The sequence below is a fragment of the Corylus avellana genome, chromosome 1 (assembly GCF_965113065.1).
Source record: "Corylus avellana chromosome 1, dhCorAvel1.hap1.2, whole genome shotgun sequence".
Classification (NCBI taxonomy): domain Eukaryota; kingdom Viridiplantae; phylum Streptophyta; class Magnoliopsida; order Fagales; family Betulaceae; genus Corylus; species Corylus avellana.
In genome coordinates, this window is record NC_142490.1 from 36,950,017 (window position 1) to 36,973,182 (window position 23,166).

Here is a 23,166-nt window from a genome sequence, read left to right on the forward strand (position 1 = left end):
ATATTCTTGATGGAAATACTTTGTACGTATGAACACGTACATAGCGTTCTTATTCATCGGAGTCCAAGGTTCAAAAAATTTCAATACCTCGTGGGGTTAGTTGTCCAAACAAAATTACTTGAACTTTTCAAGTACTTTTTTTTAAAAAACTAAATTTATATCCAACTAACATGGCTTTTACACAATAATTTATATATCTTCTTTTATTCTACCTTTTTTTTATTATTAATATTATTTTGATGAATTAAGTCTTCAGAAACAAAGCCGTCTCATTTGACATCTTCAGAATAGGTTGTTAATTGACCAAAGCACCTTTACAAATATGTCATGGCGTTGAAGTGGCAAGAGCCAATTAAAAAATGATATTGAGAATTTGTCAATTGTTTGTTTAGTTAAGCATGAGAAGAAGTAATCAATTAAGAAGAAAGAAAAAGCATGCATTAGAAGAATAAACCAAAGGAGGTTAAAAGTCTACAGTAGTTGTTGATAAATCGATAACCATTGAAGTCTTAAGAATTTTTTGTAGCAGAACCAATGACCATTTCCATATTGGTTCTCTATAAATACACATGTTTCCCATACAAGATTTATCACCCATCACCAAACCAAAATATTAGAGAATACAGAGCTTACTTAGATATGATGAAAGGAGTTCACTTCCTTGCAATTGTGGCTCTCTTGTCAGTTGCATCCTCCCTTGTCTCTGCCTTCGATCCCAGCCCTCTTCAGGACATCTGTGTTGCAGTTGATGACACCAAGTCTGCTGGTATATATATAATTATGTTCATTACTTTTTGCTTACAAGCATGACTATCATTATTGGTTTCTTACTGATCTTGTATCCATGCAATCTATTGTTTCCTGCAGTGTTCGTGAATGGAAAATTCTGCAAGGATTTGAAGTATGCCAAGGCTGAAGATTTCTTCTTCTCTGGGCTCCAAAAACCTGGAAATACAGATAATAAAGTTGGATCGAATGTCACTACTGTGAATGTGGAACAAATACCAGGCCTCAACACTCTAGGCATATCTTTGGTTCGCATTGACTATGCACCATATGGCCAAAATCCTCCACACACTCACCCTCGTGCCACTGAGATTCTGGTAGTCGTTGAAGGTACTCTGTTGGTTGGTTTTGTCACATCCAACCCAGAGAATCGTCTTTTCACCAAAGTTCTAAAGAAGGGAGATGTCTTTGTGTTTCCAATTGGTCTCATTCACTTTCAATTCAATGCGGGAAAGACTAATGCTGTAGCCTTTGCTGGTTTGAGCAGCCAAAATGCTGGTGTCATCACGATAGCCAATGCTGTTTTCGGATCTGATCCTCCCATCAACCCTGATGTTCTCGCCAAGGCCTTCCAACTTGACAAGAATGTTATTGAAGCTCTACAGAAAAAGTTCTAATTGTACAACATTTAGCTAAACTTTTGAAATAATTATGATAATTTGCTTCGTTCCATCATAATAATATTAAAATAAAAGTTTGTTTATGTAACACTTTCTAGGTGAAGTTAGAATATAAAATAATATTGACGTTTGTTGAGCGTTTATGTATCTCTCTCTCTTTGAACTAGCCATATTTTCAAAGCATTAAAAAACTGACAGATTCCAGCTTTTTTATTTTTGGACATGTCAATACAAGGGGAGGAAAAGAAGAAAATGGGATTCGAATTAGTGATCTCCGCTTCATGAAATGTAATCTCCAATCGATTAAGCTATCCCTTTTGGACAACAAACTGATTCCTACTTGTCTATATACGAAAGTCACTTGTCCACAAAGTTTATAATTAAATGGAAAATGGAAGAGCAACTAGAAACATCGGTTATCATGACATGTTTAAAGTAACTTTTATCATTTTTTTATTTTTTGGTAAGTAACTCTCATATTAAACTATTTAAAACTCTATGTAAACCAATATAAAATGAGTACGAAGAATAACATTACTAAAAATAAAAAAGGTTTTTTAAAGAGTAATGTTATACATCACATCACTATTCCATTACTATTCCACTGTCGTAATGTGGCGTTGTCAATTCACCATTATTTTTCTTTTTTCTTTTTTCTTTTAGCAATGGTTGATCTAAGAGTGCATTGACAATAAAGTAATGTTAATTGGTAAATTGTTATACGACTGTACTACAATTGAAATAACGTGTAAGTAAAAATTAACCTTTGAATGAGCAATGGCTTCTAAATGAGAAAATAAATGGTTGGTTTTAACTGCTACATTATTTCAATTATATAACAATTTTATAGCAGTCTAATAAATAACATTTTTCTTAATAATATCATGTCAACATAATAAAATAATGATAAAATAATAGCATGGTAGAGTAATGCTAGAGGTATCTTTCATATTCTTCTCCTATCACTCTAAAATTGAAGGACTTTTAAAATAGTATTTTTTGTCCTTAAGGGATAGCTCAATCGACTGTGAACCACGCCTTATGAAGCAGAGGTCACTAATTTGAATCTCTTCCCTTGTGTGGGCATGTTAAAAAAAAAAAAAAAGTATTTCCCTTTTTCTAAAAGTTTGCCCATAAAAAAAATAAAAATAAAAATAAATAAAATAAAAGGAGGAAAAAATTTTATCAGACAAACTTTGCTGGGAAGAAAGAATGAAGAGCAAGAGAGGGAAAATCAAAAGAAAGAGAGGGAGCGATCAGCGATGAAAATGGAGACGAAGAGAGAGCGTACGATCGAAGTCCATGTGGAAGAAGACGACGACTTCCTATCCCAGGTGGCGGCTATCGAGGCTAACGCCCTCTCCATCTCCTCCACCAAGCGCCGAAAGGTCGACCCCGGGGAAGCCTACACCGCCGCTCTCAGAGGCCTCTTTTCGCCCGACAATTCTCGACGCGGCGTCAAGGTCGACCCTGCGAGAAACGACGGCGTTCACGCTTCTTCTTCGTGTTTCAAATGCGGGAAATCTGGCCACTGGGCACGCGATTGCGATGCTATAGGAGTAGGAGTAGGAGCAGGAGCAGGAGAAGGAGGGTATAATAGTAATTTCGGGAGCCACTCGTCGATGCCTGAGAAGCAATGCCCCTGCGGAATGGGACCTTGCCTGGTTCTCACTGCAAATACGCAAAAGAATCCGGGCAGAAAGTTTTACAAATGCCCTCTCAGACAGGTTTGTAAACCGATTTTCCGTGTTTGATCTGTTTGGCTGCCGAGAAAGCACGGGAAAGGCAACTCAAATAAAGCTCAAAGCATTAACGGTGTTTAATATCAGATTCCACTAGCTTGTGGTTCTTGAGTCAGTTTAATCTGTTTGCGTTGTATGTGTAGTTTATAAATTTTCGTGGATAACGATTTAGGTTATCTAAACATGGTATTGGCGATTTTTTCATGCAATTGGAAAAATTCATGTGTACGCTTTGAGTTTTTTTCTTTTTTTTTTCCCAAATAGTAAAAGGTTTGAATCTTTCGTCATTTTTATTTTTCATAGGAAAATGGGGGCTGTGGTTTCTTTGAGTGGTGTGACAATGCTTCTGGAACCAATGGCATGGTTGGTGGGAAAGAAAATTGCGGGTCTAATTCTTCGTTTCCCGATCTTCCTTGTCCCTGTGGAGCTGGTTTTTGCCTGATTCTAACAGCAAAAACTGGGAAAAATATCGGCCAGCAATTCTATCGCTGTCCTGCAAATCAGGTAATAGTTATACACCAGATTTTTGTGCAATTTCCGCGTAATAGTGCATGCTATGATATATTGTTTAACCTATTACTCTAAGAAGGAAAGTGTACTTTATTTTCTGGCTGTTGCATTTTCAGCTGAACTTGATCTAAGTGTAACTTTAGCGAGAATTGAACCCTTTCTTTGTTTTAGTCTAGGTGAAATGATAGATGGTCTTCTAGTATCCCGATCATTTTGTTATGCTAGAGAAAGAAGATGATCTTTTTGTGTGTCAAGAGGGTTTTTTTTTAAAAAAAAAAAATTATAAAAAATTATAAATAAAAAAAAAATAAAAATAAAAAAAATAAAAAAAATAAAAAAAAAAAAGCAATCTATAAAGCATGTCTTTCTGTGCGTGTGTAAAACTCGGTTCTCAATTATGATCTTGGATCATGGGCAACTAATAAGTTTTTGAAGCTTAAAGGATTTTTTTTTAGGTACTTCCAATACTTAATACATACTGGAATTTTGATAAATGTGAGGTGGTTACCAAATCCAGTTATCATTTGTTTTTTCTCTTTATAAAAATTAATAAATTCTTTTTCCTCCGGCCTGAGTCATCACCTGTTTTAAATCATCCTAAAACAATTGCTTGATGATGGTACCAATAATTTTTTAGATTCATAATAGATTGCCGTTGATCTGTGCATAATGCCATCCGAACATCAAGGAGTGGTTAAAATGTGTCAACATTTAATAAGGTGGCCTTGTTATCATAAGGAGTTTGTAATACTCAACTTTGCCTCTTGCTTGTGAATAAAACACCCACAGGAAAATGCTTTGCTGCACTTGTGGTTTTTTTATTTATAAAGAATTCATGTCTCGAAACAATGAGTTGCTGCTTCTCGAAGGTTACTGTTGAGTATTTGTGCGCTGACATTGCGCCTTGGACTCTGGCTTATGGTTTGAATTGAAGGCTTTGAATATCTAACTAGTGATCATATAATATTTGACCTTGAAATAAAATTTATGGTCAATAACTTCAGGATGACTGTTGATCTGTATAATAGAAGTAGGGGCATCGCTATGCTCATTTATCATATTGAAATAGAGTGATGCATTCATGGAGGTATTATATGTTTTCAAACATAGTGGTGCATTTCTGGAGATGTACTCCAGTAGTTGGATAGAGTAATGCATATATGAAGTTGCAATAGAAATGAGCTTTATCATGAACAGAAGTACAAGCTGATGTTCTTTTGGGATCAAAATGGCATTGAGTATGATGATTCCATAGAACTAGATAACAACAGGGAATGCAATAATACAGCATCTGCAGCATGCCATTGACATTTTCCTTTGCATTGTCTCAATTGGAAGCAATTAGATAAACCCTTAGCATCACTGAGTTGTCAGCACTGTACGTGTTGACATAATGTTTGTTTAAAACAGGACAGGAAGCACACACAAAAAAAAAAAAAAAAAAAAGGAAACAAAATGAAGCTGAAGAAAAATACTGGCAAGTTCTGTGATTAGTAAATTTCAATGTTGAAACTTCTGTTATTCTAAAATACATGCAAAAGATGTCTTTCGCTGGGAACTATGCTGAAAAAAAACTGATGTGGATGTGATCCAGTTGCTCCTTTTTGTGCTTCTATGCTACAATGTAGTGCATCATTAGTGGGAATTTAATTTGATTTGAGGTAAATGGCAAGGATGAGAAGAAGGTGAAAAATGTTGGTTGATGTAATGAAAAAGTTGCCATCGCAAATGATTGAACATGGAGCAGTCTTGTAGCTGACCCAAATAGTTGGAAGACTATGCTATCTTGAGGATGTCAGTCATTAGATAATATTAAGTTCTATTCTAGTTGTGCCAATAATATGTCAGATCATATGGAGTTGACTCCAGCATTAGTTTAGACAGCACTAGGAGCAGTCTTGTAGTACATGTCACTGTTCTGATTTCTTATGGAGATAGATCACTCCAGAATTAACATGCTGATGGAGTGGTGTTGCACGGATTAAGTGGTTCTGTTGATGAGTGGATGGACTAGGAGGTAGCATAAATATTAAATAGTTCAATAACTTATCTGATTAAATTGGTGAAGGCCCATACATAAAGGGCATAAACATGAAATGCACTCCATGTGTCTTCCATGAAGGGACTTGGAAAATATCCAAAGTGCAAGTGGACAATTAAAGAAAAAAAGCATAAAGAAGAAATATTGGGAGAATTTACTGAAGTGGCCTTAAGGAATTTCCGATGCTAGAGCTGTGGGGGAGAGCTCATGCATCTCTTAGAAACCTTCTTTGTGCCATTTTGACGTGCAGATGACTATATAACTCTGGTAATGCAGAGCATGTATGTTAACACTTTTTTGAAAGTGTTTTCGCTGTTTAAATGCTGAAAAGTGCAGGACTATATCACTCTGGTAATGCAAAGCATGTTTGTTAACACTCTTTTGAAAGTGTTTTCGCTGTTTAAATTCTAAAAGCACTGAAAATAATTTTCAGTTTTTGTTTTCAAAAACACTTGTCTAAAAACAAAGTGATCACTTTTTAGAAAATAAAACACAAAAAAAGTTAGAAAACTTCGTCCACCTTGATATAAGAGTGTTTTGAAAACACATGCTTTGCTTTTAAAAATAAGTGAGAAACATCCTTGAAAACAAGGTGCAAGTTTTCATGCACAGTAACAAAAGGAAGCTGGCCTCTTTGGAGGTAGGCCTCCAAAGACCACCCTTCACTGGAGATGGGGGAAGTGAATCTCCCCTTCCTACCTCTCCTATTGAAAAAGGGATGGCACTAAGAGAGTTGGTCGCTCAAGGCCACTCCCGCTCGAGGCCACTCCCATTGACACAAGGGTGGCTTGTGGCTACCCTGACACATAGGGGTGAGCCACCCCCACAGTTAGTGGGGGTGGCTCACCCTTAATTGATATTTTTTTTTTTTTAATGTTGTTTTTTGAGAAAAGTGGGGGTGGCTCACCCTTAATTGAATTTTTTTTTTTTTTAATGTTGTTTTTTGAGAAATTGGTAAAATAATTTTTATAGGATCCGTTAAAAAAAAAAAATATTGATGGAATTTGTACAGAGTTGGATAGGAGGGTTGATTTAATAATGGGAACTCAAAAAGTTGAAAGATAAAAATAGAATATCATGGAGTGATATGATGAATTCTCAAAACTCATGGAGTGATTCAGTATTTTTTTTTTTTTTTTCCATTTTTTTTTCTTTAAGAAACACTTTTCTAAACAAGTTTTAAGATGTGGGCCGCACATTTTAGTTTTTTAAACACAATAGAAAGCACTTTTCCAAAACTAATCCAAATGTACTGTAATTCTGCTACAACAGGCCTTTCTTTCTCCATTCAGTAATAGTTGAGGCTGTAGTTTTTCATTCTTTTTATTCTCAAATTTGATTTTCTCATTCTTAGTGTAGTCATCAATCTTCATTAGACACGTGTTATCATCTTAAGCTACATATCTCTTTTAGGTCTTCAGTTGGTGCTAGCTTTCTTCCGAATGCCTTTATTTCTTATTAGATCTCCAATGTTTTGCCCATTACTTTTCTTGATACATGAAATGCAGCTCCAAAAGAATCGTTATACCTATTTTCCCTTCTATAGTTGTACTCATTCAGTATCTAATATCATGATTTTGTCAATCAGAATGCAGAGTATAAAAGTTTGGTAAATAATTTAATCATGCAGTCATCTGTTGCAAACAGTTATTAATACTTGTATGGCTAGAACTACTGGCATATAAATTTTCATCTATCAGAACCTTTTTTCTTTCTCTGATCTATCAGAACCTTTTATTCTCATAGACTAATGTTTAGTTTATTGAAGTACATTTATTTGTATCACTTGTGCACCGATCTTCCAAATTGGAGGTAGAAAAGCTAATGTAAGACAAAAATACTTCTTAAAGGTTTTTAGAGAAGTTACTGAGTTTCAGCGACTTTAATTTTTTATGTTACCTTATTTTATCTTTGGAATGCATCGAAGCCTGAAAAGTTTTCTAGCCTGACGTTGTGTTATGCTGAGTTATTGCTAATGTCATATACTTTAAAAGTTAATGTATCAACATTATATATTATGATACCTTCAACTGGATTAGATATAAATTTTAAATCATGGTTCATCAGGATTTAAGCTTGGGATTGCTTTAAAGACCTCTTGAGAAATTATTTTGGTCTTTATGTAATATGCACACATTTATATGTACTATGTACCTTTTGTAGGGATTTCACGTGTCTTTAAGATGTTTGTATGAGCAAAAAACTTATAATTAAGAGCCTTAAGGTATCTTTTAGAATTAGGTATTAAAGTGTGCATTTCTTTTTTTCTTTTTGATCTTGCAATTTTTCCTTTTCTACTTTCCTTTTCTTTTTTAGCGGGTGGGGGCAAGGGACAAAGTACAGAAGACAAAATAAGCACAGGAATGGGAATAATTACACTCAAAAACTCAGAGGTAAAAGTCTGAATGGGGCAACATTGAAAATGTGATTTGTAAGAGCAAACACATTTCAAATATTTATTTAGATTAATATTTGATGAATTTGACAAATAGTCTTTTTACTATGTTGGATAGCAGCGCAATCACTATGTGACAGTGTCAAGATATACTGGTGTTTATTCTTTTGTAAATTCTTAATATGCTTCAATTGTACTTGTATTTGGTGAAACTGTCATTGAATTATAGAGAATTAGATGGCAAAATGGTAGGATTAACCTAAAAGTTTAGGTGAAAATAGCTACTCCAGAAGCATGTTTTATTCAACCAATTTGAACTGAAAGGTAACTTTGTTTCAAATTGTATTCCATGATGGCCATAATTAGATGATATCATTGTGAATAAATGCAGTTTTTGTGGTATGAATAACATCATCCAAAATCTTTTCTTCGGTGTCTTATAAAAATTTTCCTTTAATGCGTAATTGTCTTTTTGTTAATTTTTCTATCTACTAAATACATTTTCTGAGACATGCATGGTGCAAATAACTTTGTTTACTGGGTTAATAGCTTCTTTTTGTGTAGGGAAGTACTTGTGGTTTCTTTAGGTGGTGCAATGAGCATAATGTAGCAACTGATCATCCAGTCAGTGCCTCCAAGGCTTGTAATTACATGAATGGCACATGCAACGATAGCTATGGAGTAAGAACTAGTTCTTCTTGCTTTAAATGTGGCAAGGAAGGGCATTGGGCAAAAGATTGCTCCACCCCATCATCAAATTCTCCTGCTCAACTGGGGGGAGATTCTGCTTCAGCAGGCACTTGTTACAAATGTGGTAAGCCTAGGCACTGGGGGAGGGATTGCCCCACTCCATCATCAAAGTCTCCTGCTCAGTTGGGGAGAAATTCTGCTTCATCAGGCACTTGTTACAAATGTGGTAAGCCTGGGCACTGGGGGAGGGATTGCCCCACTCCATCATCAAAGTCTCCTGCTCAGTTGGGGGGAAATTCTGCTTCATCAGGCACTTGTTACAAATGTGGTAAGCCTGGGCACTGGGCAAGGGATTGTTCTTCTAGTCAATAAGTGAATATCCAACTGAAGCACTAGATTGGTTTCTACATTTTGTAGCACTTGTATATTGGAAATTTGCAAGACTGGTCAACTTTTTGTGCAACCTATGTTTTTGAGTTTGACATATGACTAGAATTTATGATTTCCTTTTATAGGAGCATGAATGTGATACATGAGCTTTAGCTGTTTGAATACTCAAATTCATTTTTTTTCTATAAAAATTAATCTGATGTGTAAGTTTTCTCTGCAAGTTGCTGTACCCATGAATTAAAATCCTAATGGCATTGATAGAACCACAAAATTTGCTGGGGAGAGGGTTTCTGGAGTAACTTATTACTGATTCTAATCTTAAAATTCAGCTTCTGAGAAATAGTGTTGCTTTGCAGATGAATCACAGACAGGACAGACAAGTACTGTACTTCATTGACAAACTCCAATGAGGTTGTTTGCCTACAAACAAGAGACATAAACAAACTGGTTGGGAGATGGAGCTTTATGGCCAGAGTTTATTGAATGCAACAGAACCAATTACTTTTTATTTATTCATTTTCATGACAATTGGTTTCAACCAACTAAAACCAATGGAAAAATAAAAATAAATATTTAGAGAGTTTGATGTTGTGTGCTCTGCGCCTTGGGAAGTGGCGAGGTAAAATAACAAAAATGCATTTTTGAGCTAAAATACCAAATTCAGATTTGGGATGGTGGGCATGACATGCTTAATTCTCCATTTAATGCATCCTTTTTTTAGTAAGGCCGTAACATATTTTGCCATGTCTTACGCCAATCCTTCATGGTAATTATGATTACATCATACTCAAAAAAACTTATATATCTAGAAGAAAATACACTTTATCTCCTGAACTACTCACCTATTTGCACTTTTAACCCTAATGTTTAAAAAGTGACACTTTACCTCCTCAAAGTATCTGATATTGACATTTGACTCACATAAAATACATTTTACCCCCTAAAGTATTTTGACTTGACACTTTACCCCATCCCCCAAGTAACTAAATTTTGAGGGGGTAGAGTGTCGAGTAAAAATACTTCAGGGAGATAAAGTGTACTTCATAGGAGTCAAGTATCAATGTTAGATACTTTGGAGTTAAAATGTCACTTTTAAACATTGGGGTTAAATGTGCAAATGGGTGGATAATTCAGAGGAGTAAAGTGTATTTTCCCTGTAATTATATTATCATATGGGTATCAACTAAGTTAAGGCACCAAAACAACCAAAATAAAAGAACTTAAATAAACCCAAAAAAATTAAACGGAGTCTTAAGTTAATTGATTGCATACTACAATATATCTAATTGTTATTTAAACAATAACAAAAAATAAATACAAAAGACAAAAATTGAGAAAAGAAAATTCAGACAACTGAGAAACACCAAAAAATTAAGAAAAAAATAATACACAAAGAAGAGAAGCTTAAATATTACTGCAAGATTCTAAGTTACAAAATTATTCTCTTTATGTTTTGGCCCCTCGTTAAGAATTTATGCCTGTCCCTAGCTGTTAGGGAGTCCTTTATTGCCCAACCAGCAGTCTGCCAAGAGTCCAATGGTAGAATTATAAATATTCTTTTTTTAAATCAGCCCCTCTTGTGATCCTACTTATGGGGAGGCTTTGGTTGCATCTCTTGTAGTTTCACCTTAGAAGGAGACTCCCAAGTTGTTATTATAGCTTTTCAACATTCCTTGTTTACCATTTCTCTTTTCTCCTTTTGGAAGGAAAATAAAGTTTACATAAATGCAAACTTTTAGGTCCTTCATATGACTTATTGGGTTGTGGTTATAGTTTACCCCACTACATTCCCACACGTTTTCCTCACTCCTACCCTCTTTCCAGTTTGTAGAGGAAAAAATCCACCCCTTTGATTCAGTCTTCCTTTCTGTTCGGCTATGTTTGGCAATGGAATGGACTTAAGAAGTGGACTGATACTGTAGCAGATTTGATTGATATGAGAGAAAAAAATAAAAATGTTTTGTATAAAAAAAGTGAAAAAAATTTGTTTTGTTGTGATTTTTTTATTTGAATAGTAATAAAAAATGATTGATTTAATGTAAAAAATAAAAATATTGGAGTTAATTTTAAAAGAAAAAGTATAAAAAAAAAATTTGAATTTTGGGTCATGGATCCTCTTTCCGGTTCGGCCATATGCCAAACATAACCTTTCATTTCTTAAATGTACTTGTATCAAAAATAAAAATAAAAAATTAATAAAATAATAATTGAATGTCGAAAATAACCGCTAACCTATCTATATGAAATACTAGGCCATTCAAAGGCCAAATCTCAACATTGGGCCCCAAAGATGAGCCGACATGCTTTAGAATCACTACTCTGTCGACACGTGGCCCCACTCAACCATCTTGGACCCACTCGCGTATTCGCCGAAGGACGAGAGAATTCTGTTAGCTGGAACCCCTGACGTCACATACAAAGCTTTACTGACGTCACATAGTGCCACGCCACGGCAACCACTCATTTTGAAAAAAATATCTTCTACAATTAACGCAACGTCACCGTCAGCGTCAGGTCATAAAACAGATCCGAAACCGCCAATGAGAGCGCGCCGCGTATGCCAACAACCGTAGTCAGCGTGTCTCCATAGCAATTATGGTCCGCAATCGCTGGCAATGCCGTTGTAGTATAAAGAATATGTACCTCGTGTTTTCCGCATAACGGCATAACCAAAGCCGAAGGGAAGGAGGTGATTTTCCCATTTCTGATAGAGTGAGACCTCCGGGAGGAGGAGCGCGTGATGGCGGAGAAGAGGAAGCAGGCGGAGCACGACAGCGGCGACGTCGTTTTCGGGAGGCAGAAGAAGGTGCGAGAGGACACCGTGACGGAGGACGAGGTGGAGGAGTTCTTCGCGATTCTGAGACGAATACACGTGGCGGTCAGTCACTTCAGGAAGGTTGACGGAAACGGCGCAAGGATGACGGCAAAGGAAGGGTCAAGGAGATTGAGGGAAATCCTGGAGGGGGAGAGTGTGGTGGCCGTTAACGGCGTGAAAGGGGGGAAGGGGACGAGGAGATCAGAAGAGGAGAATGTTACTGCGGGTTTTGACTTGAACGCGGATCCGAGTCCGGAATGTGACCCGCTCTAGACGGATCCTATTATGTGACTGTATTAATTGTTATTATGTTAATAATTGTTTACCTAACACCCTTTGAATTGTTGAAAGAGAAATGTGGAAATTACTTTTTGCGTATTGCCTTTATATGGAGTGTTGTGTGGGTATGGTTTATTGGTACCTTTCAATTCAATTGGGGCAAATAGTAGTGGGTTTGGCTACATTCTCCATGATTAGACACCTATAGATGTAAGATGTGAGAAATGAATTTCTCCTTCTCTTTTGCAAATTTATTATGACAACTTTTAGAAATGTATAGCGGAATGATTTTTACTGACAATCCGTCTTGGCATATCGAGTTCAGATCGTATTAAGACATAAATAGAATATAAATAATGTTAAGAGTTACTAATGCCGGAGAATTTGAACATAATATTTGAACAATATTTTGGGAATAAGATTTGCACAAAATGAAAATAATTAAGCAATAATATTTGAAGATATTTTTTTATCCACAATAATTTTACTTTTGTCTCCCAAGTGTAGAGATACTTTTGTTTATTTTGGGCTATTAAGATCTTTCTCTTCTCTATTTATTATTTTGTCTGTTGCTGTCAAAACAATCTTAATTCTGTTCGGCGTCAGTTGGTATTTTATTTGAAAAATACTCAAACTCTAGCCAATATAAAGGCAGATATGTATTATTATGAATTAAGGTTTGAAGTATTAATTATTTCGTAGTCTTTTAGAATTATTTATCTGTTTGCTTATTTAGGATAATTATGATCTTTTTCTTCCTTACTTGTTAATTATAACTTACTAATTTCCCTTGGGTTTATGTCAAAAAATGTAACATTAACTGTATTGAGAAATGTTAGTTGTTCTTGTAGTGTTTTCCTATTGTCCTTCCAACTATGATGTAACTTTTAAAATTATCGTTGAATTTGAGATATCATTATTGACTTTTAATTTATTGCTAATTTTAAAAGTTGCATCACAGATGAAAAGATACCAAAAAAATATTAAAAGAACACTTAACATTTCCTAAAGTTATAGGTCAAATTCAAATCATATAGAGACGGTAATAATAATTCATTCTATTCAATTAATTGTTCAAACCTTTTACTGGCTTGGCATTCATAACAGCTTAACAATTAATTGAAATTGCATGGAGAAAACATGTCAAACCAACTCTCTATGATTCGAATTTGACATAGAAAGGTGCCCTTAAAATCATCCTAATTGACTTCAATATTTTTATTTATACCTAGATATACGGAATATTACACGGGTGTTATAAATACACCAATACCTCTAAGCATGGCATTCCATCACTGGCACCACGAAGGACTGGAGCCCACCTCTTAGAGGTTCCCTTAAAGTAAATTTTGATGCGGTTATCAGGCCCCTTTTTGGCTGTAGTAGCTGCCATTCTCAGGGACCAAAATAGAGACATCCTAACTACTTGCTTCAAACGTCTTCTCCACATGAAGGCCAACCAAGGTTGGCCAATGTTACCTTTCTCGCCGTGTAGTTTGTTTCTTGGTACAGTAGCTCCCCTTTTATCATTGAAGAGGACTCTTTGACTACAATCCTAGCCATCAACTCCCCCAAGTATTTCAGCACCAAATGGACCTCTACCCATGTCTTCGATCACCGACATCAACCTTCAACTCCTCTCCTTATCGGAATGGATTGTTTTGAAGGTCTCAAGATGTGCCAAATTTTGTACATATCGCCAAATGGGTCGCTTTGAACCTAGTGTTTCGAAGCATTTCCACTCACTCTCCCATGTTTTCCTCTTTTAAGATTTAGAAGTGGAAAGGACCCCTTTGTAATCCTCTTTTTTCCTCTTTGATTAAAAAAAAAAAAAAAAAACCCCATTTTTTTACGATTCTTCATTTTTCTCTTTTGTTTATTCTCTTATTCTTTTCACTTTTTTAAAATTACTATTATATCTGTGAGGACATATGAGTCTTACATATGGGTTCCACAGATCCAACAGTAATATTGAAAAGTAAAAGGATGTGTAATACTTCTCGTTTATAATACTCACTATTTATTGTTCCATATGTAAGAGGATGTGTAATACTTCTCGTTTATAATACTCACTTTTATTGTTCCATATTGATGTGTTATCTTTTTAATGAAAAAAAAAAAAAAAAAAAAAAAAAAAAAACTTGATTTGTGCCAAATCTCTTTAGAAATTATTCTGATTAAAAAAGAAAAAGTCTACATATTATTTTCAAAACTACCACCTAGTTGATAATGTCCTCATTTCAAGCTTTCAACTGAGACAATGTCTCTCTTAAACTACCAAAAATTGTCAATATCTCTCAATATATATATATATTCCCCTCTAAAACGTCAACACTCAACAGCAGACCAGTTTGTAATTGTAGTTATAAACTTTGCTGACCGCTTACGCTTGCCATGTGCTAGAGAGTTGAGTTGGAAAAGAGAGAAAAATTAATATTAAAATGACTGAGAAAGTGATGCTATTTTAAAACCATAACTAAATTATGCTTAGAAGAAAATTAAGCAATAATTCAGCTGTTTGGGATTCTTTAAAAAGTGCTTTTAGTATTTAAAAGTTGTATTAAACAAAAGTTGATATATTTGGTAAAAAAATTTATAAGTAATTTTCTACTTTTTTTAACTTTAAAAATGGCCAAAACTGATTTTTAGGAAAAACTTAAAAATAAAACTTTTGCAAAAAAAATATTTTTTAACTTAAGACTTGTTTGGGTGTGCGTTTGAGAAGCTTAAAAGTGCATTTAGCACTCAAAAAGTCTATTTGAAGAAAAAAGTACGTGTTTGGTAAAAAACAATTAAAAACACTTTTAAGGGTTCAAGAAGTTCAAAAATGGCCAAAACGCACTTTTTACAAAAACTTAAAAATAAAATTTTTGCAAAAAAAAAAAAAAAACATTTTGACTTAAAAATTATATTTCTTAAACACAGTTCCAACCATACTCTTAAAAAATTTATTTTTCAAATAAGGTATAATTCATTCACTGTCTTCACCGTCCCTCTTTAAGAAATTAAAGACCAATTTGTTGGGATTATTAACTTCGCTGCCCAAAAATGCCCAGTCTGTTTTAATGAGTGATATTTTTTCATCGGAAAGAGCCAGGCCCACCAATTTTATCATCCCATGTGGCCACGGTAATTTCCATCTTTTTTCTATCTTTTTCTTTCTTTCTTTCTTTTCCTCTTTTTTCTCCTTTTCTTCTTCTTTTCCTTTTCCTTTTCCTTTTTGTCACCTTTTTTTTAAAAAAAAAAAATTAAGTTATGCCGACAAGTTCAATTTACAATTTAATCCGTTTAAAGATTTATATAGTTTTATATATATACTTCGACAAACTCGAACTTGACATGCAACATAATCATATATAATTTTTTACAAGATTCACAAATTCAACATAAACACAATACAAAATTAAAGAGTTAAAATCGATCAATTTAACTTGTTTAATTAAATGGATCAAATTAAAATTAACTTCTAAAAATGCACATGCTAAAGGTTAGTGAGTTTGCATATCATATTTGATTTTTAATAAATAAAAAAAATTATTATTTTATAAGTGCACAGCACTCGTTAAATTAATGTTATATATAGAATATTATATTAGATGATAATTTTTTTTTTGAAATTATATATAAATTCTTTAAGTCAACGTGCCTTTAATAAAAACTTCCTAGGTGTTTTTTTTTTTAAATTTAGTCCCTGGGTCAATCGAAACTATAATAAACTCCTTACCGTCAAAAATTTTTAACAGTCGTTAGGGCCACTCAAAACTCTCAATTTTACTTGATTAAAATATTAATTTAATTAAAAAAATTAAATTTTTTTTTTTTAAAAAAAAATGAAAGATGGCCAGGGGTGGCGGTGTCACCCTTGGTCACCTCCCCCCCTCCAAACTCCTATGGGGTGGCCGTAAGTCACACCCAAGTGATTTGGGGTGGCTCGCGACAACCCCTTTCCACCAATGGGGTGGCCGCGAGCCACCCCATTGGGTGGAGGGATGGCTTGCGGGTGGCCACAAGCCACCCCAGGGGTGAGCAAACCACCCTTGGAGTGGCTTGCGGCCACCCCATTGGGGGTTTGGGGTGGCCCGCAAGCCACCCCTCCACCTATGGGGTGGCTTGTGGCCACCCCCTTGGGGGTTTGGGGTGGCCCGCAAGCCACCCCTCCACCTATGGGGTGGCTTGTGGCCACCGCCTTGGGGGTTTGGGGTGACCTGCCCATGGGGTGGCTCGCGGCCAGGTGGAAAGGGGTGGCAGTAAGCCACCCCATGGGTGGTTTGCAGGCCACCCCAAACCACCTGGGGGTGGCTTAAGGCCACTCCATAGGGGTTAGGGGGATGGCCAGGGGTGGCATTTTTTTATTTTTTTTTGTTAAGATTTAATTTTTTAAATTAAATTAATATTTTAATAAGGTAAAACATGGAGTTTTGAGTGACCCTAACGGCTGTTAAAAAAATTTTACGGTAAGGAGTTTTGTAGTTTTGATTGATCCAGTGACTAAATTTTCAGAAAAAAAAAATACCTAAAAAATTTTTAATAACGGCGCGTTGACCTAAGGAGTTTATATATAATTTTTTTTTTTTTTTTTGAAATTGATTTTATTATAATTGTTTTAATGAGTGATATTTTTTCATCGAGAAGGAGCCAGGCCCACCAATTTCATCATCCCATGTGGCCACGGTAATTTCCATCTTTTTCTATCTTTTTCTTTCTTTCTTTCTTTTCCTCTTTTTTCTCCTTTTCTTCTTCTTTTCTATCTTTTTCTATCTTTTTCTTTCTTTCTTTCTTTTCCTCTTTTTTCTCCTTTTCTTCTTCTTTTCCTTTTCCTTTTCGTCACATCCCTCCTCCGCTTCTTCTTTTATTTTTTTATTTTTTATTTTTTATTTATTTAAAGTTATGCCGACAACTAAGATTCACAATTTTCGACATAACCTATAAATTCAACGACACAAAATTAAAATATTATAGTTGAAAAGTTTAATCTACCTTAATTAAATAAATTAAATTAAAATTAACTTATAAAAATGCACATGCATAAGTGAGTTTGCACATCATATTTGATTTTTAATAAATAAATAAAATTATTATTTTATAAGTGCACTGCACACGTGAAATTAATGTTATTTATAGAATATTATATTAGATAAATTCTTTTTTTTTAGAAATTGATTTTATTATATTTGTTTACTTTTCAAAGCTGTCCCCCACTTTCGACTCACCGCCCCATGAGGTTGTCGTCTTTTTCTCTGATTTGGTCGCCTTGGAGGTTTTAGGTCCTGTGTGATCTAAGCCAGATATGTTCATTTCGAGCTTGCCAAACCAACGATGTGCCTCTCACCCACTTTCTCCAGCCTCTTTGCCATTTGTCACCGCACACCTCGTCGCAATATTGCCACCACGCGTCAGTGCGTGGACTACACGCGCCGACATGGGAGCTTCACCGATGCTGTTGTATTTCAATTTGTTTTTTGCAGTTTCTTAGTAACTTGTTTAAAGAAGGATTGTCCAAATCTTTGGATTGTGGATGTAAACAGTTTTCTTACTTTTGGATTGATGATGAGTTTCGGCATGAGATTTTCTGCTTTCAGGGCCGAGGAATATGAGCTACCTATGCATTGAGTTGAGCCTGTTTGGAATAGATTTGTTATTACAACTGAAAATTAGTCATGAATAAGCAGATTTTGATGTCATATATAGATGTTGAATGTCAAATTGTTATGTATGTATCAATAACTTGTAATTTTGTAACACTATGATTTTTCAAAGCTTTTATTCTGTGATGTAAGAACTTTATGCTCATGATTCTTCGTTTATTAATAAGACTGTTTATGTAATTTCAGAACTTTATACTCGTGATTCTTCAACCACTAATGAGACTGAAATGATTTTCTGTTTTTGAAAAAAAAAAAAAAAAAAAACAGAGGACCCACTCCCTTTGACAATTGTAGAAGTGTCATTACAAAATGTTGATAATTTTGGTCATATGCGTCATGGATTCCAACTCTATAATGGATTTCCAACTGGTCGCTCCACGTTTCCTGTCCTGTCGCCATTGATGACGCAAGAGCCCTCTCATCCCATGACATCACAAACCAACATCATCATACATCATACCTTTGACAAAACCCAGTACGAAGAGCATTATATAATTTATATTAGAGAACCTTTGGGACCAGGCTGCAGAGCCAGACACCCCCACCACCAGATACTCACCAAATACCACGACGACGTTTTCTATGGAGCAGGCCGAGGGGAAGAGGAAACGGGAAGATGACGGAGGGGTGGACGTTGGGAAGAGGGCAAAGGCGGAGGATGGTAACGGAGGCGGGGAGACGGTGACGGATGCTGAGGTGGACGAGTTCTTCGCGATCCTGCGGAGGATACACGTGGCGGTCAAGTACTTCGAGAAAGGCGACGGAGGAGCCGGCCTTGAGTTGACGGCCTTGGAGAAGCGGTGGAAACGGATACCGTTCTCTGAAGTAGTGGAAGATTTTGGGGAAGATAACGGCGTTAAAGACGACGGAAAGAGAGAGCATCTAGATCTGAACCTGGTTCCATCGTACAAGAGCAACGGTGTTTAATCGTTTTGGGGGTTAAAAACAAAAAACAAACGCATGTAGTGGTAATTAATTTCTTGCATGTACTTTGACTTGAGGATATTTTTATTTTACCGTACAGGTTAAAACTAGGAGGAACTGTGACTAATTTACTGATATAGCCATTAAGATTTTGTTTTTAATTTTATTTTAAGCTTCCTAACTTGTTCGCTGAAATTTGTACGTCTTAATGACGATTACATGCGTTGGTGAAAATATTTATGCCCTCTTAATTGATGTATTTATGATTTTCACTTCCTGCTCATATTCTTTCGTTTATATATATATATATATATATATATATATAGATTAAGCATGTGGTTTTCATTGGGAATTTTTTTTTATTTTTTATTTGGATAAATATATCATAAGTCCTTGGGTTAACACGCTAAAATTTTTATTTTTTCAAGGCTTTTTTTTAAAAAAAAAATTTACTCTTTGGGTCAATCGAAATGTCAATAAAATTTCTACCGTCAAAATTTTTTAACAGACATTAATCTCAATCAAAACGCACCGTTTCACCTCATTAAAATATTAATTTAATTTAAAAATTAAATTAAAAAAAAAAATCCAGAGAGAGAGAGAGCATCTATGCCCTCATTGAAGCTCATAGATACAGACAAGGAAGAGTTCGTCAAGGAATTCGGTGCGCATTACGGGTACTCAAACGGTCCCAAGACCATCGATGAAATTCGAGCTACCGAGTTCAAAAGATTAGACGGTCAAAATTTCCCTTTTTCCTCTCGTTTGGAAAGAATTCAAAGTTGCTCTCAGTTTTGAATTTTGTTGGTGCTCTGAATTTTTCCTTGAACCTTGATTCTGAATGGTCTTGATTCAGAACAATTCGAAATATAGCTGTTTTACATTTTTTTTATGAATCTGATTTATATAATTTCTCACAACCAAAACAAATTTTATAGCATGACACAACAACGGGACTTCAAACTAATTCTCAATGCAAATCATAATGTTAGGTAAGCACTACCAAAAATTCATCGATGCAATAGGATGATCAACCAGGAAAGGCGTGTACCCAATTGACCCAGTGTACCCAACTGACTCATCTTTCTTTTGGTGCAAAACTGTTGCCTTTACATGTATGAATAGGGATCACTAATTAATGGGCCTATTGTGTCTGTGGAATTATGACTGGTTTTGAAGTTTTTTTTTTTTTATATTTGTTTTCCGAATTATATTGGAAATAATTAAGCAATTGAGTATTGAATCTTATGCTCTGTTTACCTCTGTTTTCTTGTTGTAAAATAGAGAAAGTGTTGCCCATAATTGTAAAGCTAACAGTAGGGAAAATGATGGCATTCTGTTTTGATGAATATACAACGAATCCTTTGGTCATAAATTGGAGGAATAAATTTCTGGTTCCAAGGAAATACAAACTTTGTCGTTGGAATTTTCTCTCGTTTGAGTAGAAGCAGCACCAAAGTCTTGAAGATTGTGGCATGTGGGTCATCTTCAAAATACAACAAGTTTGCTGCATTTGAGTTTGCTTCCATCTGGTCCAATTATACAAGAACTAAAATTCTAAAAATTTAACCCAAAATGACCAAGAGGATTCTCAGCTAAAATTTATCATTTTGTGAGAACCAAACAGAGAGCAACTTTGAATTCTTTTCAAATTAGAGTAAAAAGGGAAATTCTGACCGTCTAATCTTTTGAACTTGGTAGCTCGGATTTCATCGATGGTCTTGGGACCGTTTTGGTACCTGTAATCCGCTTCGAATAACTTGAGGAAATCTTCCTTGTCTGTATCCATGAGCTTCGATGAGAGAGTTGATGCTCTCTCTGGATTTTTTTAATTTTTAATTTTTAATTTTTAATTTTAGATTTAATTTTTAAATTAAATTAATATTTTCAGTAGGTGAAACAATACGTTTTGATTGGAATTAACTGCTGTTAAAAAATTTTGACGGTATGAATTTTATTGGCATTTCGATTGACTCAGTGAGTAAATTTTTTTTAAAAAAAAACTTAAGGAGATAAAAATTTTGGCGTGTTGACCCAAGGACTCATGATATATATACCCTTTTTATTTACATGTCTGTACAAGAGGAGGAGGGAGATTCGAACTAGTGACTTCCGCTTCATTAGGCGTTGTCCTAGCCGATTAAGCTACCACTTGAAGACGTTTTCATTGGGTTGTTAATAATAAGGACAAAGTTTTTCTCTAAACAAGAAATTCTTTTACAAATTTTATAGATTAATTATTAATCCATTCTTGATGAAATAGATCAATATATATATATATATATATATATATATAGCCCAACATTTATTTTTTTTAATCTTTTATTAGTCTCCATTCATATTTGTTTTTACATATTTAATAATAATTTTAAAAAAAAAATATCTATATAATATAGCCCAACATTTATTTTTTTTAATCTTTTATTAGTCTCCATTCATATTTGTTTTTACATATTTAATAATAATTTAAAAAAAAAATATCTATATATATATAAATTGACGAATAGCAAGTCTCATATTAGAATGAATTGTTGCTAGAGGAATGCTTCATTGCATTCTACAAACCATCTCCCTACCATCTTTTCACTTTAGCATCTTGATTTTTTCAACAAAATAAAAAAATAAAAAAGTGAAGAGAGAAGAAATGGTGGGGAGATGATTGGTAGAATGCAAAAAAGCATTCTTCTTATTGCAATATATCATTAAATTAAGCCCCAATACATAATTTTTTGGGGAAAGATTTGGCAATCTGCAATATCTTTCACCCTCTGTTCTAAAAATAATAAAAATACTCCTAATAAAAAATAATAAAAATGATGGCCCGCAACACAAGGCCCATGGCGTTGTAGTAAGTCACAAGACCCACGTCTCCAAACCCACTGCCATGGTTGTCTTTTCTTTTTCTTTTTTCCTTCTTTTTTCTTTAAAATTTATATGAGTATTTTGTCCTTCCAGGAATTTTAAGAGGTATTTTTGTCTTTTTGTGAACAAGAAATGGTATTTTGCAATTTTTGATAGTTTGAAAAGGATATTGCTTTGCTTCAATTAAAAGTTTAGAAGGGACATTACAAATTACATATTAATTTGAGAGGGTTTGTATACTTTCCTTTAACCAATTTTTTTTTTACAAAAAAAAAGTTAGTTGGTTTTTCAATATGTATATCAAAGACTTTTTGTCAATTTCTCATTTTGATAATGGCCTAACAAATTTTGTAATCTAGCTTTAGACTCCGTTTATTTCAACAAAATCATTTCCATCAAAATATTTTTTGGAGTTTGTACGAAAAATGAGTGATAACATAAAACAATAGGCAACTTTTGGCATCAAGTGAACTCCGGCAATGGTTTGGCAAAACTTAAGTGGCTTTGATGGTGGTCCAACAGCTTATGGTAGTTGTCCAGCAAACTCCTGCAATGGTTTGTCAACTTTCGGTGACGGTCCGATGCACTTTATTAGACAGTGGTCTAACAATTTGAGAAGAAGGCTCAAATTTAAAAAATGATTTATAGTTTTAAAAAAGAGAAACTATTTTATAAAAATTAAAAAAGATTTTATTTGTCAACCGAATTGGGAAAATATATATATATATATATATATATATATATATATATATATATATATATAATTATTTTACATCAAAACAAACAAAGCCTTAGTTTATACTAACTAACTGGTTCAACATGCAATTCATGTCTCTTTTTTTTTTTTTGAGAAAATACATTTTACCTCCCTTGAAGTATTCACACATTTGCATTTTAACACCCAATGTTTAAAAAGTGACGAAAGACCCCCACAATGTATTTGATGTTGGCAAAAAATACCATCTGTCTATTTGGACGGAAACCAGGTCATGTGCGTGGCACGTGACATTTTTCAACCAAAACTTTCGAAACTACCCTTGAGGTAAAGTGTAAACATAAATGACTTTTTTTGGGAGGGGGGGGGTAAATTGTAAACATAATCATAAACATAAAAAAAAATAAAAACATTAAACCTAAAACTTAAAACAAAAAATTTATATTCAATTTTTTTTTTTTCAAAAAAAAAAAATTAACAGAAAAAACCAAAAACTAAACCTAAACTTAAAACATAAAGTTTATATACAAAAAAATAAAAAAAATAAAAATAATAATAAAAAATAAAAATCAATAAAAATAAAAAGGGTTGATAAAATATCATACAGAACTGCTTCTATCAACTAGAAGATCTTGAGACTTCCCATGGTGATACTCGATGTGTTTGTCCCGAACGGGTCCAGTGATCAACCTTTCATCTCTATGGGGGTCCTCAAACATTGCGGCAGCCAAGGAAGTTGACAAAATATTTTT

General features: G+C 34.3%; 4 protein-coding genes across 5 annotated transcripts; all 4 read left to right on the top strand.

The window, feature by feature from the left end:
- The first annotated feature begins 613 nt into the window (after positions 1–613).
- On the top strand, positions 614–1,430 carry LOC132171255 (germin-like protein subfamily 1 member 13). The gene is made up of 2 exons (XM_059582525.1): positions 614–766; positions 868–1,430. Exons 1-2 carry the CDS (start codon positions 640–642, stop codon positions 1,401–1,403), a joined length of 663 nt encoding a protein of 220 aa, XP_059438508.1. The 5' UTR covers positions 614–639; the 3' UTR covers positions 1,404–1,430.
- A 1,182-nt stretch (positions 1,431–2,612) lies between these two features.
- Positions 2,613–9,758, top strand: LOC132172998 (zinc knuckle (CCHC-type) family protein). 2 transcript variants are annotated; one of them, XM_059584563.2, is made up of 4 exons: positions 2,613–3,133; positions 3,452–3,652; positions 8,659–9,112; positions 9,531–9,758. In XM_059584563.2, the coding sequence occupies exons 1-4, from the start codon at positions 2,669–2,671 to the stop codon at positions 9,569–9,571; spliced, it is 1,161 nt and encodes a 386-aa protein (XP_059440546.2). In that variant the 5' UTR covers positions 2,613–2,668; the 3' UTR covers positions 9,572–9,758. The 2 variants fall into 2 exon arrangements, with proteins under 2 accessions (XP_059440546.2, XP_059440545.1); XM_059584562.2 differs by lacking the exon at positions 9,531–9,758 and having other exon boundaries at positions 8,659–9,336.
- A 2,033-nt stretch (positions 9,759–11,791) lies between these two features.
- On the top strand, positions 11,792–12,361 carry LOC132172390 (protein NIM1-INTERACTING 2). The gene has a single exon (XM_059583878.2). The coding sequence runs from the start codon at positions 11,915–11,917 to the stop codon at positions 12,260–12,262; it is 348 nt and encodes a 115-aa protein (XP_059439861.1). The 5' UTR covers positions 11,792–11,914; the 3' UTR covers positions 12,263–12,361.
- A 6,051-nt stretch (positions 12,362–18,412) lies between these two features.
- On the top strand, positions 18,413–19,092 carry LOC148589789 (protein NIM1-INTERACTING 2-like). Its single transcript, XM_088512360.1, has one exon. The coding sequence runs from the start codon at positions 18,496–18,498 to the stop codon at positions 18,838–18,840; it is 345 nt and encodes a 114-aa protein (XP_088368486.1). The 5' UTR covers positions 18,413–18,495; the 3' UTR covers positions 18,841–19,092.
- The last annotated feature ends 4,074 nt before the right edge of the window (positions 19,093–23,166 follow it).